This window comes from Strix aluco, chromosome 10 (genome assembly GCF_031877795.1).
Source record: "Strix aluco isolate bStrAlu1 chromosome 10, bStrAlu1.hap1, whole genome shotgun sequence".
Classification (NCBI taxonomy): domain Eukaryota; kingdom Metazoa; phylum Chordata; class Aves; order Strigiformes; family Strigidae; genus Strix; species Strix aluco.
Window position 1 is genome coordinate 4,535,683 of NC_133940.1, and position 16,690 is coordinate 4,552,372.

The window sequence follows — 16,690 nt, forward strand, 5'->3', positions numbered from 1 at the left end:
TCTGAAAGCTGGTTTTGCCATAAAACAAAGTAAGGTCAAGGAACCTGCACAGGAGATCTGGTTTTTAGGAATGAAATGGCAAGATGGACATCATCAGATCCCAATGGATGTGACCAACCAAATAAGAGCTATGTCTCCACCGACCAGTAAAAAGGAAAGACAAGCTTTCTTAGATGTTGTAGGATTTTGGAGAATGCATTTTTCCAAATTACAGTCTGATTGTCAGCCCTCTCTATCAAGTGACCTGGAAGAAAAACAATTTTAAATGAGGCTCTGAGCAGCAACAAGCCTTTGAACAAATTCAACAGGACATTGGTCATGCAGTAGCCCTTGGGACAGCCCAGACAGTACGAGATGTTAAAAATGTGCTCTGCACCACCGCCAGGGAGAACGGCCCTCCCTGGGGTCTCTGGCAGAGAGCACCAGGGGAGACCCGAGGTCAACCCCTGGGGTTTTGGAGTTGGAGACACAGAGGATCCAAGGCCCACTAAACTACAATTAAGACAGAGATATTGGCAGCTTATGAAGGAGTTCGACCTGCCTCAGAAGTGGTTGGCACTGAATACAGCTCCTCTTAGCACCCCGACTGCCAGTACTGGGCTGGATGTTCCAAGGGAAGGTCCCCTCTGCACATAATGCGAGTGATGCTGCGTGCTACCTCATTCTTTCCATAGCATACCCGTTGCATGACACACTCCAAAAGCGTATTTAGAGTCAGTACAGATAGTTATCCATTCATTATGTCCTACCCAGGCTGCTCTAATGCAGTTAATTCAGCCCCTTGGACACTCACCAAGAGTTGTAGAAGTTCTGTTTCAAGTACTTCTATAATTCTCTACCACTCCATTCATGTAGTATGAAGTTTCACTGGTGAAAAGGGTTAAATCAGAGTTCTCTAGAGGCTGATCTTGCAGATCTTCCTGTAGGCAGCTGGAGTGGAACACTACCTTAGCACAATCATGATGCAGCCCACTGATAGAGGGAGCAGGCATTAAAGTTGCTGGATTCAAACCATCCCATCTTTTTAAAGTCATATTATCCACATTTAAATAGTTAGTTCTTAACAGCGTGGGGACATGCTTGTGTAGCGTGTTGTTTAAGAATCGGTTCTACTTCATGCAGCACACACACGGTTGTTGGGTGACCCAGGACTAACGGTCTGCTTCTTTCCACCACAGCCGCTGTTGCTGTCACCGCTCGAACACAGAAATTATTCCCCACCGCTGCAAGATCCGGCTGAGCTGAGTGAGAAGCCACAGGGCGGCGCTGCGGACCTAGTTTTTGAGTAAGGACCTGCTGCCTACTCCTTTGTTCTCAGGCACAAACAGTTCAAAGGACTTGGGCTAATCTCACAATCCTAATGCTGGAGCAGAAGCTAAAGCTCCTTTCATAGCTTGGAAAGCCTTTTCTCTCTCTGGACCCCACCGTACAGGCTCCACTTCCTCTGCCTTGGTAGCTTCTCTCCATGGTTTGCTTGGCTCCCCTAGCCCCGGTATCCAGGGTCTGCAGTATCCTACTGCACCTAAAAATCCTCACAATTGGTTACCGGTCGAGGTATTTCTACAATAGCCTGGACCCGTTCTGGGTCTACGAATATTTGTTCTTCCTTTAATATAAATCCTAAATATTTTACGAAGCCTTCTTGTGCCAGCTACAGGAGGCACTGTGCTTGCATTCTCTCATCCCGCTGGGGGACTTTTAACAACTCCGACATCTGCTGGAAAAGTAGCATGATGAGCTATAGGCAACCAAGACAACCCCTGAGTGCATCAAGGATGACTTCTTAAGCCAGGTAATAGCCCTACCAGAGGGGATTACTGGACCTGTTGGTCACCAACACAAGTGAGCTAATCAGAGACATCAAGATTGGAGGTAGCCTGGGCTGCAGTGATCATGCACTGGTGGATGATCACAGTCCTGAGGGATACTGAACAGGCAAAGATTAAAGTCAGGACCCTGAATTTTAGGAAGGCAAACTTCCTCCTAGAAGCTATGCCAGGGCACATGGAGGACAGGGAGATGATTCGACACAGCCAGCATGGCTTCACCGAGGGCAAGTCTTGCCTGCCCAACCTCGTGGCCTTCTGTGATGGGGTGACTACCTCAGTGGCCAAGGGGATTGCTGCAGATGTCATCTAGCTGGACTTCAGTAAGGCCTTTGACAAGGTCCCCCACAACATCCTTCTCTCTAAACTGGAGAGATACGGATTTGATGGGTGGGCTGTTCGGTGGATCAGGAATTGGTTGGATGGTCGCATCCAGAGAGTACTGTGTCCAGCTCTGGAGTCCTCAGCCCAAGAAGGACACAGACCTGTTGGAGCAGGTCCAGAGGAGGCCATGTAGATGATCAGGGGGCTGGAACACCTCTCCTAGGAGGAAAGGCTGAGAGAGTTGGAGTTGTTTAGCCTGGGGAAGAGAAGGCTCTGGGGAGACCTTATTGCAACTTTTCAATACTTAAAAATAAGTAAGATGGGAACAGACTTTTTAGTAGGGCCTGTAATAACAAAGCGTAATGGTTTTAAACTAGAAGGAGGTAGATTCAGACTAGATATAAGGAAGAAAATTTTTACAATGAGGGTGGTGAAACACTGGAACAGGTTGCCCAGGGAGATGGTAGAAGCCCCATCCCTGGAAACATTCAAGGTCAGGTTGCACAGGGCTCTGAGCAACCTGATCGAGTTGAAGATGTCCCTGCTCATGGCAGGGGGGTTGGACTAGCTGACCTTTAATGGTCCCTTCTGAACAGTAGGATTGTGTTCTATGATTCTACTTCCTGCTGACCCATTTAGAAGATGCATGGTGAACTTTTTCTGCTAAAGCAGACAAATAGTATCTTTCAAGTAATCTTCTCTTGTTGGCAAGTAACAAATGATATCGTACAAGTATAGAACTGCCAGGTAATATAATATCTTTCAAGTCATCTTTAAGCAAACAGGATAATATCCTAGGATACCCCCTGCTTGGGGCAAGCAGGTCCACGTTAGTTGTTGGCCTTTTCATGTAAATGTGAACAGATGCTGATTGTCTTCTGGTACGGGAAGAATGCAGCTGTTAAATCAATTACAGTATTTTGCCCGATGTGGAATTTGTAATAATATGGTTGATGAGTCCAGAACCACCAGATGAGGTACAATCACATGTTGATTTATTGCTCTGAGATCCTGTACAAACTAATATTCTGGATCCCCTTCTTTATCTAATCTATTTTTGCTTACAAGTAAAATAGAGCTATCACATGGGGAATTGCATGATCATAAAATCCCTTTCTCCAAATATTGGTAGATTTCTTTCTGAATACTTTTTTCCGCTTCCTTGGGAATCTGATACTGCTGGATACAGGCTCTCCTTCTTTTGTTTTTATAGAGACTGGTTGTGCCAATTTCAGTAAATCCACATCCATTCTGGAGAAGCTCCATAATTTTGAAGGTACTTTGGTAAGTTCAGGTGGTACTCCAGGAATTTTGGGTGAGTTCTCAGCAGTGACACAGACCCCTGCTACTCTAAGTTCTACCCCTTCTGGGGACAGACAGATCTGAGCATTTAGAGCTCATAGTAGGTCTCATCCCAACAAACATAGGTGAATCTTCAGCGACGACACATCTTCCCCACACACCCTGGCTGCCTATCCACAGCAACAACGGCTGGCTAAGCAATTGTTCCTTTTTTCCCAGTGACTCCTTGAACTAACACTCTATCAGTAGAGATTTGCCCCACAGGTTTGAAATTCAAAGGCGATATAGTGACTCCTGTGTCCACTAGAAACAGTACTTCATTGTCTTCTATTTTTCCCAGAATTTGACTCTTACGATTCAGTTTAGTAGTCCAAAACCCATATGTACCCCGAGATTCATCTGAGTCCCCTTCCTCCTGTCATTGCTGCTTGGCAATACTCATCTGATCTTTCCCAAATCTGGATCCGGGTCCGTGGGGCACCCTTGGCCTCACAGCACATTCTCTTTTCCAGTGTCTTTGCTCCACACAGTAGTTACAACAACCATCTATTGTCGACTCCTGTCCCCTTACCTTACTGCCAATGTCCCTGATACCGTGGTGGTCTCCGCCCCAAGGGCAGAGCTCTGCCTTCACCTTGACCTGGCATTCCTTAAACTATTGCTTCTGCAAGCAGAGTAGCCTCTTGCTGTGTCTTCTTTCACCTTACCATCTCTAACTTGCATTTTTTCTTTTAATCTCTACCATCAAAAATTAATATTGCAATGCTCAGAATTTTCTGCAGTTTTTCTCCTTGCCACTCTAGCACATGAACCTTAAAATAGTTAAGGATGTCAGAGGTGGCTTTCTGCACAAATACTAGTAGCCAATGCATCATTAAAATTCTGTTCCGTCGTTCTATTTTAGGAGGGTTTGTTCCAGCCTGGCCTAGAAGTCACTAGGGTGCTTATCTGGTCATTATCAACATTCTTGCACTTTAGGTCAATTTATGCCTCTTTCCCCACTTGCTCTGATTGTCTGTATCAAGTCCTGAGACATAGTTTACCAGTTTCACAGAATCCCAGAATCGTCTAGGTTGGAAAAGCCCTTGAAGCTCCTCCAGTCCAACCATGAACCTCACCCTGACCGTTCCCAACTCCACCAGATCCCTCAGCGCTGGGTCAACCCGACTCTTCAACCCCTCCAGGGATGGGGACTCCCCCCCTGCCCTGGGCAGCCCATTCCAACGCCCAACAACCCCTTCTGCAAAGAAATCCTTCCTAAGAGCCAGTCTGACCCTGCCCTGGCGCAGCTTGAGGCCATTCCCTCTTGTCCTGCCGCTTGTTCCTTGGCTCAAGAGACTCCTCCCCCCTCTCTGCACCCTCCTTTCAGGGAGTTGTAGAGGGCCAGGAGGTCTCCCCTCAGCCTCCTCTTCTCCAGACTAAACCCCCCCAGTTCCCTCAGCCGCTCCCCATCAGACCTGTGCTCCAGACCCTGCACCAGCTCCGTTGCCCTTCTCTGGACACGCTCGAGTCATTCAAGGGCCTTTTTGGAGTGAGGGGCCCAAAACTGAACCCACTCATCGAGGGGCGGCCTCACCAGTGCCGAGCACAGGGGTCAGATCCCTTCCCTGTCCCTGCTGGCCACGCTAGTGCTGACACAAGCCAGGATGCCATTGGCCTTCTTGGCCACCTGGGCACACTGCTGGCTCATGTTCAGCCAGCTGTCAATCACCCCCCCAGGTCCCTCTCTGACTGGCAGCTCTCCAGCCACTCCTCCCCAAGCCTGTAGCGCTGCTGGGGGTTGTTGTGGCCCAAGTGCAGCACCCGGCATTTGGCCTTAGTGAAACTTATTTGTGTCCCCCAGGGCTCGGTTTTGGGGCCACTCCTGTTTAACGTCTTTATTGATGATCAGTTGTTCAGATTCAGCCTGTGCAGCCAGTTCCTGCAGAGGTGGTGTGGCATAGTCAGCTTCTGCAACAGGTTTGTGTATCCCGAGTTTGTGTGGCAGGTCTGTCCTTACTCAGTTTGTGCAGAGGGTTTGTGCACACCCAGTTAGCGTATCAGGTTTGTGCAGCAGGCTTCTGCAGATTTGGGGTGTGTAACAGGTTTCAGGTAGCAGGTTTCGGCATATTCAGTTTGTGCAGGTGTGGTTTTTTTCTTTCAGCGGATTGCTGAGCATTCTATTGCTGCAGGCGGTTTATTCCTTTTCAGACCATGAAGCAGATGTTTGAAGCTAGTTTTGCATACTCTGTGCATCAGCTTTCTGCAGACCATTTTTGCTTATTCAGTTAGTGGAAGTGGTTTGCACTCAGTTCACACAGCAGCTCTGAGCGTATCCAGCCAGCGCAGCGGGTTTCTGCACATTCAGGTTTGTGCAGCAGGTCTGTGCACGTGCAGTTATCGCAGCAGGTGTTTCCAGCAGGTTTGTGCCTATTGCAGGTAGTGCAGCGGGTTTCTGCATGTTCAGTTTCTACAGCAGGTTTCTGCAGGAGGTCTGAGCACATCAACTCGGTGCAGGGTTTTGCATATTCAGGCTGTGAAGCAGGTTTATGCCACAGGTCTGTGCATGTCCAGTTACGGGAGGAGCCATTTGCAGGTGGATGGTGCCTATTCAGATTTTGCATCCGGATTCTGCAAATTCCCTTTCTGCAGCAGGTTTTACTTGATTTGCTTACTGCTGCAGGTTTCTGTGTGTCACCCAGGCCCTGCGGCAGTGTGGTTATAGGTATCTAGGTATGTGGAAGAATATGGGCAGGTATGTAGAAAGCCTGTCACCTCTGAGGGTCTGGGACTTCATTCCTGAACAAGTGCAGGATCCTGATGAAGTGAGAGAATGTTTGAAAAAAGATGCCCTAGCTACACTGTTGAAGGTTAAACCTTTAGAACAATGTAGCAACATTATGGTTAGGTCAAGAAAGATGTTCTTTGTGTATATTGAAGCGAAGGGCATCCCAAATCAACAGAACAAGGAGATAGCCTTCTCCGAGCAGAGACACCCCGAGCCATTAGACCTTGCAGAGGGTACATTGCCAACTTGGCAATCAAACTCAAGGTCCACGTATCCTTAGCTGAACTACCCGCATTATAATACTAAAATTCATGCCTATGGGTCAAGAAGACCCTTGCCCGGGTGAAGACCCTTCCCCTGAGCACACGTAGTACTAGAGGTATTGTGTCAGCAGGAATATAATTGTATGTAAACTACTAGCCAATCATCCTAGAGAGGATGGACTTGGAAAATCACTAACTCTGCAAGTTCTGTGTCTAAATACAGCGTGTTGGTGTGCTTGATTTGTGGGAAACCAGCGAGCAGCCAGGCTTGGGCAACCCTGAAATAAATAAGCAGTGTCTCTCCCGAGTGTGTGATTATTGACCTACTGCACACCGGGTGACGAATCCGCTTTTCAGACAACAATACCAAAGAGGCACAACTTACGCAGTGTGCTGGGGTCTGGCTTGCACCTACTGAACACTGCTCAGTACTATTCAGCACCCTCAAAGTCGAGGAGAGTTTCTTGATCTGAAAACATACCAGCAGACACCGGCTAGACCAGAGACCCAGCCTTCAACTATATCACCCCTGTAATTAAAAAGAAACAATGGAAGCAGAAACTCATTTAGTAAGGGAAACTTCTCCTAAGAGGGAGCAGAAGAGAAAATCAGAAGAGGCTGCCTGTTCTGCAGCACAGCAGTCACAAGAACAGGAGGAGGAAAAGACTGAAATCATAAATGAGACAGCGTGGCCAGCAGGGACAGGGAAGGGATCTTACCCCTGTACTCGGCACTGGTGAGGCCGCCCCTCGATGAGTGGGTTCAGTTTTGGGCCCCTCACTCCAAAAAGGCCATTGAATGACTCGAGCGTGTCCAGAGAAGGGCAACGGAGCTGGTGCAGGGTCTGGAGCACAGGTCTGATGGGGAGCGGCTGAGGGAACTGGGGGGGTTTAGTCTGGAGAAGAGGAGGCTGAGGGGAGACCTCATCACCCTCTACAACTCCCTGAAAGGAGGGTGCAGAGACCTGGGGATGAGTCTCTTCAACTAAGTAATAAGTGATAGAACAAGAGGGAATGGCCTCAAGCTGCGCCAGGGCAGGGTCAGACTGGCTCTTAGGAAGGATTTCTTTGCAGAAGGGGTTGTTGGGCGTTGGAATGGGCTGCCCAGGGCAGGGGGGGAGTCCCCATCCCTGGAGGGGTTGAAGAGTCGGGTTGACCCAGCGCTGAGGGATCTGGTGTAGTTGAGAACTGTCAATGTTACGCTAATGGTTGGACTGGAGGATCTTCAAGGTCTTTTCCAACCTAGATGATTCTGACTCCCTGGTTCCCATCCATAAGCTGGATCGGTAACTGGAGAGTCAAGGAGTGATCAGCAAGACACTCACCCTTTAATTTAAGTCCCATAGCAAAAATCTAACAGAGAGCAGAGGCTAACATTGGACTATCATGGCCTGAATGAAGCCACACCAGACATGTTAGAACTCCAGTATGAACTGGAGGCAAGGGCAGCCAAGAGGTATGCAACAACTGGTATTGCTAAGACATTTTTCTTTGGCAGCAGAGCTCAGGCCACAGTTTGCTTTCACATGGAGGGGCATCCTGTACACCTCAAACTGGCTGCCCCGGGGGTGGAAACACAGCCCTATTTGTCATGGACCGGGACAGACTGCACTGGAACTCCTGACCACCTGCAGTGCACTGATGACATCACTGTGTGGGGCAAGCTGCCCCCAGGGAGTTCCCACTGTATGTGCTGACACAGGCTCAATTAACCCTTCGGTCCTGGGTGCCAGGACTGCTGCAACACTGAAAGTAACTTTACTCATGTTTGTTTTGAGCAGTGCCTCACCTGGATGTGGTTCTAGGACTCAGGGCCTGACTTGACTCTGCCAGGTTGTGGTGCCTCCGTGAAGGCCAGGACAGGGCTTTCCAAAAAACCCTGTTTGCCCCTGACCCGCTGCCTTCTGCCCGGCAGCACACTGGGGTGCTGATGAGGACTGTGGCTGGAATAGACTGTGTGCTCCTGCCAAAAACTTGATGCCACCTCCCCACCTGCTTGTTCTTTAGAAGAATGGTTTGTTCTATTTGAGTCTTGCTGGTCCTTTCAATTCCTTTGAATTGAAATAATTTATTTGAAATTCTTTTAGAAAACTTACTGCAGTATTGCTCTCCTCAAGCCACTTCCACCGGTAAAAACCTTCTGCAGCCTCTTGCATTCAGGTTTTGGTGGTGGCTGAAGAATATTGGGGTTTTAAGTCAAGCCTCTTCCTCAGGGATGTAAATGAAACAGGTGTGGTTTTTTACATTAGAGCTTTCTACTGAGCTTTTGAACAATTTCTGCTTGGCCAAGCTCTGCGAAGAGGATTTTGCCACTTTTTCTTCCTGTGAAGGAAAGCTCTGCTCCCATCTGGGTTTCCTGATGGGATGTGGCTCTTTCTGCTTTGTTTTTTCAGGGTGTCACGCTGTGGCTCATCCTGTTCTGGTGAACAGGGACCTGCCTGATGACCACTGAAGGGAGAGAGAGGAGATTGGCCACCAGAGCACAGGTAAACTCTCCAGTCAGGGCACATTTACTGAGCAGGGTACAGGTGGTGGGGGGTAGGGTGCCCTGTGAGGCTGGAAGCCATGGACTGCCCCGCACTGGTCAGTCAGCTCAGCACAGAGAGGCCAGAGGCACAAGAATCTCTGTCTGCTGAAGAGCTGGGGGGCACTCACCCATTCCAATGCACACACAGGCTGCAGCCACCTGATGAAGTCCCAGAACCCTGGTACCAGCCCAGCTCTGATGGCTGGGGAGCCAGGCTGTGGGTCAGCACAGAGTAATTAATAACTCGTTCTTCTGTCATTGGGATTACAACCCAAACGCCACCATTCTAGCCGTGCTTTGACGCTGCTCCAAGCAGAGCTCAGCCCTTCTTGCAGGCTGCATCCAGGGGCAAACACAGCATTTCAGCTTCGCCCTGGAGCTCAGACCACATATGGCAGCACAGGGATGGAAGCCCATCAAATATTGGGGGGCTGAAAGGATGAAACTTGTTGCTTGGGGATTGGATAGGGGGTGGTTGTGCTCACAACCAAACCTTTCTGCTGTGGGCTGTAGAAGCCTGTGGGCTTGTAACATCAAGCAGGAATGGCCCCTAGCCTCCCTAGGGGTGGCAATCCAGAGATCCTGCGTGGGATCTTGAGAGAAGCAAAACAAAACAAGTAACAGAGTCGCAGGCCTGGACTGCAGGAGAGCTCACTTTGGCTTTATCTGGGATGTGCCTGGCAGGATGCTGTGGGAGACTGCACCAAGGCCAGTGCTGCTGGGTGATCTCCAAGGAGCTCTCATCAGGCCTGGGGACAGTGAGGCACCACCCCCACCAGAGATCAACGTAAGGAACACTTGAACTAGAAAATAATAACAGAACAAAGACGTCGACTGTTCAAAAACTAATTCAAGAAAAATACTATTCACAGCACTTTTAAGGGGAAAAAAAGAAGTAGCGAGTGTTTTACTTCAGAGTTCTACTGTTTGGGGTTTTGCTATTATCAATGCAGAAAGATCAAAAAAGTGGCTGGCTAAGGGGCTTCCGGGTCTGACAGCTACTCACAGCTGTTAATCAATATTGGCTACTCACAGGAAAGGGAGGATCTCTTTCTCAGCTGTGTTACTTTCATTCTCCCAAAGCAACATGAGTTGTCAGGAATGTCCCAACCTCTACTGCTGTAATGCAGGCAGCTCATTTTCATCTACTTGAGCATGTAAGGATTTAGCTTAGAACCAAGGAGCTGAAACAGAAGTTTTATCTGTGCTGCTGGTTCCTTTGCTCACATGAGACAGGCTTCACACAACAGAATGCAGCTGACGAAGTACATGATGGGGGATACTCTGAAATGCAACAGCAAGAACATTTAAAGGATTAGTTCAACAACAGGTATTTGTTCCACTTCAACCTAATGAAATTTCTGCAGTTAAGTTCAGCATGTAAGAATGACAGGCTGGCATGTCTATCACTTAGCAGCATCTTAACCTTTTACCTCTGGGAAGGAACCAAACTCCTCCCCAGCAGAAACAGTCCATTTTGTAGAGAACCTCAGTGCTGGGCATGCAACAGCATTACATGAAGTAAGAGAATACAGACTGTGTCCAAAAAAATACAGGCACCGGCACTTTGTAGCATTCATTTCATTTCTACTCCAAACAGCTCTGGCTTTGGAATTCTTTATTTGGTTTGAAATATGCTGAACACAGATCCTATGTCAAAGTTCTTCCAGGTCTCTTCACAAGCTTCCCTCCCACCTCTTACCTGCCTGGGTGGATACCAGTAATCCAGAACATTACTAGAGATAAGATCACGGTCAACTGAAGCTACTAAAAGAAGGCAGAAGTTGGCAGCATCGGGTATGACTGCAGGGACACACTCTTCCCCTCTAACCCTCCTGTTCTAGGCTCCTGGAACACATGTAAAGCAGTAAGACTTCTGACGAAATATAGGGGAGGGAGAACAACATGTTCCCTAGGTGTGTGCCCTCCAGAACTGAAGTCTCTTCAGGTGCTGCCCAACCCCACCACTGTGCGCTGCATCGTGCAGTGCCTGGAGAGGTACCGCCACGTCCCATCCGGCGGGGGCAGACAAAGCCCTTACCCTGCAGAAGGGCTCTTTGCTGCATGGGGCAAGAGAAGAGGCACAGCTCGTATCTTCACTGTAAGGCAATGGAGGGCCACCCTTCAGCCACGAGTAGGTCTTGAGGTTTTTTTCCATGTCTCTTTTCTGAAGGGTCTGCATTTCCTCCTTCACTCTAAAGCAGCTAGTTCCTCCAGGAGCTGCTCTTTCTCATGCTGCAGCTCCTGCACCCGCTGTTTGTTCTGCTCTAGTCTGTCCTCCAGCCACTGAAGGAGTGGCCCGCTGATGGCGGACATCTGGCTGCAGAGGTTCTTTGTGAACACTGGAAAGAGCAAGAATATATTGTGCCAGTGCAAACACACAAAAGACTCAGTGTGCTACAACAACCCCAAAGGCAAAAGCATTAGAGACAGCCAAGGAAACCCTCCAACATCCTGGCCAAGGCAACCAGACATCCCCACAGGAACGTCAGAATCAGCCACTTGCTAAACACAGAAACAAGGTATTTCAGTCTGACATTTAGACACCCAGGGGAGGTTTGACAGACCTACAAAAGAAATCTGGAAATCTGCATATAAGTCATCATTGATGCTAATGAATTTCTAAATTCAGAAGCCAAGTCTGCCTCATTTATTGAGCAGGTGAGAATGGGCAATGGGGTATTTATCCTGGAACAGAAGCAGGATTAGGATTCACCCTATCTCGCTGGCAAAAGCACAGATGTCACACGGATGTAACGTACAGGAAGTGCCAGAAGATGCAAGCACGTGTATAGATCAGCCAGACACCACTTTAAGCCTCACCAAATCCAAAATTCCCTTGCCATTCTAACAGAAAAAAAAAAAACAAACAAACCCAAAGTCTATTGTAATTTTAAACAATTGTACAAAGGCCAAAGGATATAACAACATTCATAAACCCCAGGATTAAGTTATTTTACAGCCCTTGATGTTTTCCTTTAAAGTGTTTAGTTACAATTCTGTCCCTCCACTAGACTTTATGTAACAAGATAACAGTCTCAGGGAATCATCCAGTAACATTACAGTGTTTGTGACTGGAAACTAACTGTACGGCACAGAAAAAGACAGAAGTTTGTGCTTTTATAGTTATTTACAAGTGCCTTTTATGGCAAAGGGAAGACTGTTACACAGCTGTGGTCTACTGTCCCCTGAAGTTAGAGCCAAACCAACCCCTGCTCAAGACTCTACTGTTTTGACTCTGGGAGCAGCATCCTGGATTCTCACATGCAGAAAAGGAATCCTTACCTGAGCCATTATGAATCTTGGTTACGGAGTCTAGGTGGGTGAGGCTAAGAGAACGAACAGAATGCAGGTTAGTGACATGATAGCAGGGAATTCCAAATTAGGCAAACCCAGGCTATAGAACAAGCTACCTACAAGTCACCGATGCTACAGGCACATCTAAAGTTCTTCATTTGTTGAAGCCCTGTACATTCCTAAGGATAACAAGAGCTTACAGCATAAACATCAGTGTTGAGCACCAGAGGCAGAAAAAAAAAGCAGCTGATACTTAATCTAATTTTTCAGACTTTTCAGCACTCTTACCCTTGTTAAACACTAATTCCTGTCACACACAGACACATGGCTGAAGTGACACCATTAGTTCACACATGCTCTAGTTCTTTTTTTGTTGCAGCAGAGGAGCAGTTACACTTAGCTCTTGTGCACAGAGCTGAGAACTTGAATTCCTTAATGTGAAGGTATTCAGTCAGTTCTCCTACAGAGGCATGTGAGCTGCTAATGGTTATTTTCTATATCCCTGCTAAAGTTATGGTACTTTAAGTCCAGCAACAGTAGAACATGTTAGCAAAGACAGTCTTGGAGAGGGGTACAGCCCCAGCATTACCTGTGAATTCTCCTGTAGGCATCTTGCTCTTCTTGGCAAAGGATCTTGGGCAGCTCTACAGCTGATTCCAGACACACCTTCCCAATGGTTTCATGGGGGACAACATGAATAGGAATTTCAATCCTTTCGTATCTAAAAGGGTATCAGATAAAATTAACTTCAAAGCAGCGAAGAAAAAAAAAATACTTCTACAAACCTGCAACAGTCTGTCCAATGAGTGGCATTGATGCAGGTTTACTTTTGGGAACACATGTCTGAGTTGATAGGCAGATGGAAGCCTTTTATAGCCACACACTTGTCTTAAATATTAATGATAAAATGCTCAAGCAACTAGATGGCCAGTACTGACAATATGATGCACAGCATGTGTGCGATTGGCAGGAACTCTACACCACGCAAGCTTGAAGCCTCGACCTCTACAGCTGAAAGCAAAAGGGTGGGCCTTCTACACAACAGATTACAGCACAAATTCATACCCAGACTACACTGTCCTACACCAAACCTTAAGGTACTAAATTATCTAGGCTAAATTAATCAGTCCTAATCTTTAGATTCAATTCAAGCAGCCTGTTTTAGCAGAAGGAGACCCCACTCAGGCATCTCTATACAGTATTTGCTCCTCATGATGAGCCTAGAAGCCACTTATCTGAGACAATCCAGAAAGAAGAGACAAGATGAAATATAACCTGATGCTGGGCATAATATTCTTCTGCTGTACTCACTCTGAGCTCTTCTGGGCCTGAATGGACTGGAAACAGGTGTACAGAATCCTGCCTGTCTAAGAGAGACAGCAGAAAATCAGATTCCAAGAGGAAAAAATAATCTAAAACCACACATTCCTTTAGGAAGCAGAATACACTTTCAAATAGCGTTTTAACAGGTTGTAAAGGTACACGTTTTTCACTTTGATTGGTATGCTAGAACAAGCAGATATCGACAGACCTATTAACTATTAAAAAAAATCTTAAACAATAGCTACCCGGAAAACCTAGACAGGACACACCACTGGCAGCTTGTCTCACACTATAGCAGCATCTCCTGAAGAGGCCAGAGGTGCAGAGGTGCAAGAATCTCTGTCTGCTGAAGAGCTGGGGGGCACTCACCCATTCCAATGCACACACAGGCTGCAGCCACCTGATGAAGTCCCAGAACCCTGGTACCAGCCCAGCTCTGATGGCTGGGGAGCCAGGCTGTGGGTCAGCACAGAGTAATTAATAACTCGTTCTTCTGTCATTGGGATTACAACCCAAACGCCACCATTCTAGCCGTGCTTTGACGCTGCTCCAAGCAGAGCTCAGCCCTTCTTGCAGGCTGCATCCAAGGATTTCAGCTTTGCCCTGGGCTAACGTTTCTCATGAGTACTTGGAGGGTTTATTGCCATTTTTAAGTTGCCTACCTTTGTGTTTTTGTCCTCAATGAAGCAGGAAAAGATAAGCCCTACAAAACCTTGGTCCATCATCTGATACATAGCTTGTGTGCGGACATCTGTAGACAAATAAGAGCATGAGACCTGTACTGCCACCTTTTGAAGGGTGACTTAGCATTTGTTAACAAACATCACAAGTTTTATTTTGAAGTCATTACTCTAGGTGTCTAAGTTAAAAAAATAAAAATTGATCCAATTTAAAATGTATTTAAATAGCAAATGTTAAAAATGCAAGATGAGTTAACAAAACAAGAAATGATCTTAGCATCACCCTGGTGCCACAGATCACTATATAACCATGATCTCCAACACGTGTAAGATACTCATACACTTCCTTCAAAAAAGTTTTCGTTTTTGCATTAACACTCACAGATGTCAAAAATCATCACAGCAGGCCTATGATTGCCACAGCTCTTTTTGTTATTCCCCAGACCCTAGGTCTAGTTTTCCTGTCTGGAACAGCAGTAGTACCAGCTGATCTGTGAGTACTGAGTCACGTGCAGTTTGAGCCCCTGGAGCGTACAGACAGGACTGGGGCTGTACTGGAAGAGGTTCCTGAAGCCCACCCAGACCATCTTGTTTTACCAGAGGACATTTGAGAAACCAAACTTTGATAGTTGGAATGTGCAGCTCTGAAAATCCAGTAAAGTGAGTTCTCCTATAGAACCTAGACCAAATCTGCTCTTACCAACATGCGATGGCCAGACAGTAATATGAGGATGAGAGTGATACCAGCCCACAACTCTCATGGGACGTCCCGTAATTTCAGCCAACCTGTGTGTGAGTCAAGGTGCTTTTGAAACCAATAGAGCAAATGGAAAGTTTTTTTACAGGGAAAACCAGCAGAGTTTTAAAAGAGTTTCTCATCAGTCAACAGATTTCTAGATCTCTTTAGAGGGGTGACAAGACACACAGTAGGAAGCTGATGGAAACCTCTTCCCCAGCATCAGCAGGATGCCACTGCTGCAGAAGCAAACTGGATTTTGTTCGCACGTGGCAGTAAGCAACATGGCAGCAAGCTGTCCAAAACAGCATCCTTGAGTGTATGTGGTGAAAGGGCTCTCCAGGGCACCATGCTTGGGAGCACAGACTTGTCAACCTTTCATCTTCTACTAAGTCTCCCTGCTGAGCTACTACCCTCCCACAAAAACATGCTTACTTATGACCAAATACAAAGAAAGTATAAAAAACGGTTATAACACAATTCCACTGCAAACACTGGAACCAACAAAGACTTCAGACAATGGCAGCTGCCAGCCCAGCCCTCCAAACTGAACGGTTGTTGGAGGGAAGCAGCTGACAACTTCAAGCCAACTAGAACAAGTCTAAAACCCAGCACATAAAAAGAGGTCTGAAGTGAAAGTTTGCTACTGTATCTACTAAAGGATATCTCTGCTTCAGTAGAAGCAGCTGAAAGCTGCTCTGGCGAAATTTCCACACGGTCTTTTCTCTTATCAGAGCGGCGCAGGATGATCACAGAATGGATATGAACAATTCGGCTGGTGTCAACCTAATGACATGGAGAGAAAAATCGATCATTTGTGTACTAAAGAAATAACCACCCTCAAGGAAAATGCCGGCTCCCGTACCTTCAGCAGGGAAAACGCACGCAAAGCGTACGGTCAGGCGTGCGGAGGGGAAGCTTTCCTGACCAAGCTTTGACTTTCACAGAAGCTGAACTACGAGTCGGCACTAGCCAGGAGCAGAGAGGGGAGGCCTGAGGCCGAGCGGCACAGCTCTGCCGGGGAACCGCCCCACCAAAGCCGCGGTGACCGAGCCCCGCTCGGAAGGTGGGAGCTCGCAGGCCGCTCTCCCGCGGCCCACCCCGGCGCAGGCCGTAAGCCCCAGCCGGGCAGCGCCTCCTCCCGCTGTGCCCGCCGCGCACCGCCCGGCCCCGGTACCTCGCCGATGCAGAGCCCCATAACCTCCTCCTTCTCGGTACTCAGCGCGTGGTTGAGGCACACCAAGAAAGCATCCGCCTCCAAGTGCACCGCCTGCACCGCCATCTTGCGGCCACCCACCCGTCTGCCCCCGCCGCCCCGGAAGCAGGCGGGGACCAGCCCCGCTTACCCCGCCCCGCTCGGCAGCAGGACCAATCGTAGCGGCGCTGACTGGCCCCGCCAGCCAATCGGCGCGCCCGAGGCGCAGCCCGGCTTCCGGGGGGGCGAGCGGTGCCGCGCGGCGGAAGCGCCGTGTCGCCCACGCGAGCGGCAGCCCCGGGGTTCCGCGCTGCAGCCGCTGCCCGCGGCGAGGAGGGACGGGACGGGGCGGTGCGGGCGGCGGCGCGCAGGGGGCCGGGACGGCGCGGCACGGGGCGGCGCGGCGCGGCCTGGCTCGGCTCGGGGCGGGGCTCCGCTGCGCGCCGGCCAT

At 48.3% G+C, this 16,690-nt stretch overlaps 1 protein-coding gene across 1 annotated transcript; it reads right to left on the reverse strand.

Annotated features, from left to right (window-relative positions):
- Positions 1 to 10,583: 10,583 nt before the first annotated feature.
- BRCC3 (BRCA1/BRCA2-containing complex subunit 3) lies at positions 10,584 to 16,349 on the reverse strand. Its single transcript, XM_074835055.1, has 8 exons — positions 16,222 to 16,349; positions 15,710 to 15,830; positions 15,009 to 15,095; positions 14,291 to 14,379; positions 13,617 to 13,672; positions 12,895 to 13,026; positions 12,294 to 12,337; positions 10,584 to 11,350 (listed from the first exon to the last, which is right to left on the reverse strand). The coding sequence occupies exons 1-8, from the start codon at positions 16,324 to 16,326 to the stop codon at positions 11,199 to 11,201; spliced, it is 786 nt and encodes a 261-aa protein (XP_074691156.1). The 5' UTR covers positions 16,327 to 16,349; the 3' UTR covers positions 10,584 to 11,198.
- Positions 16,350 to 16,690: the final 341 nt, after the last annotated feature.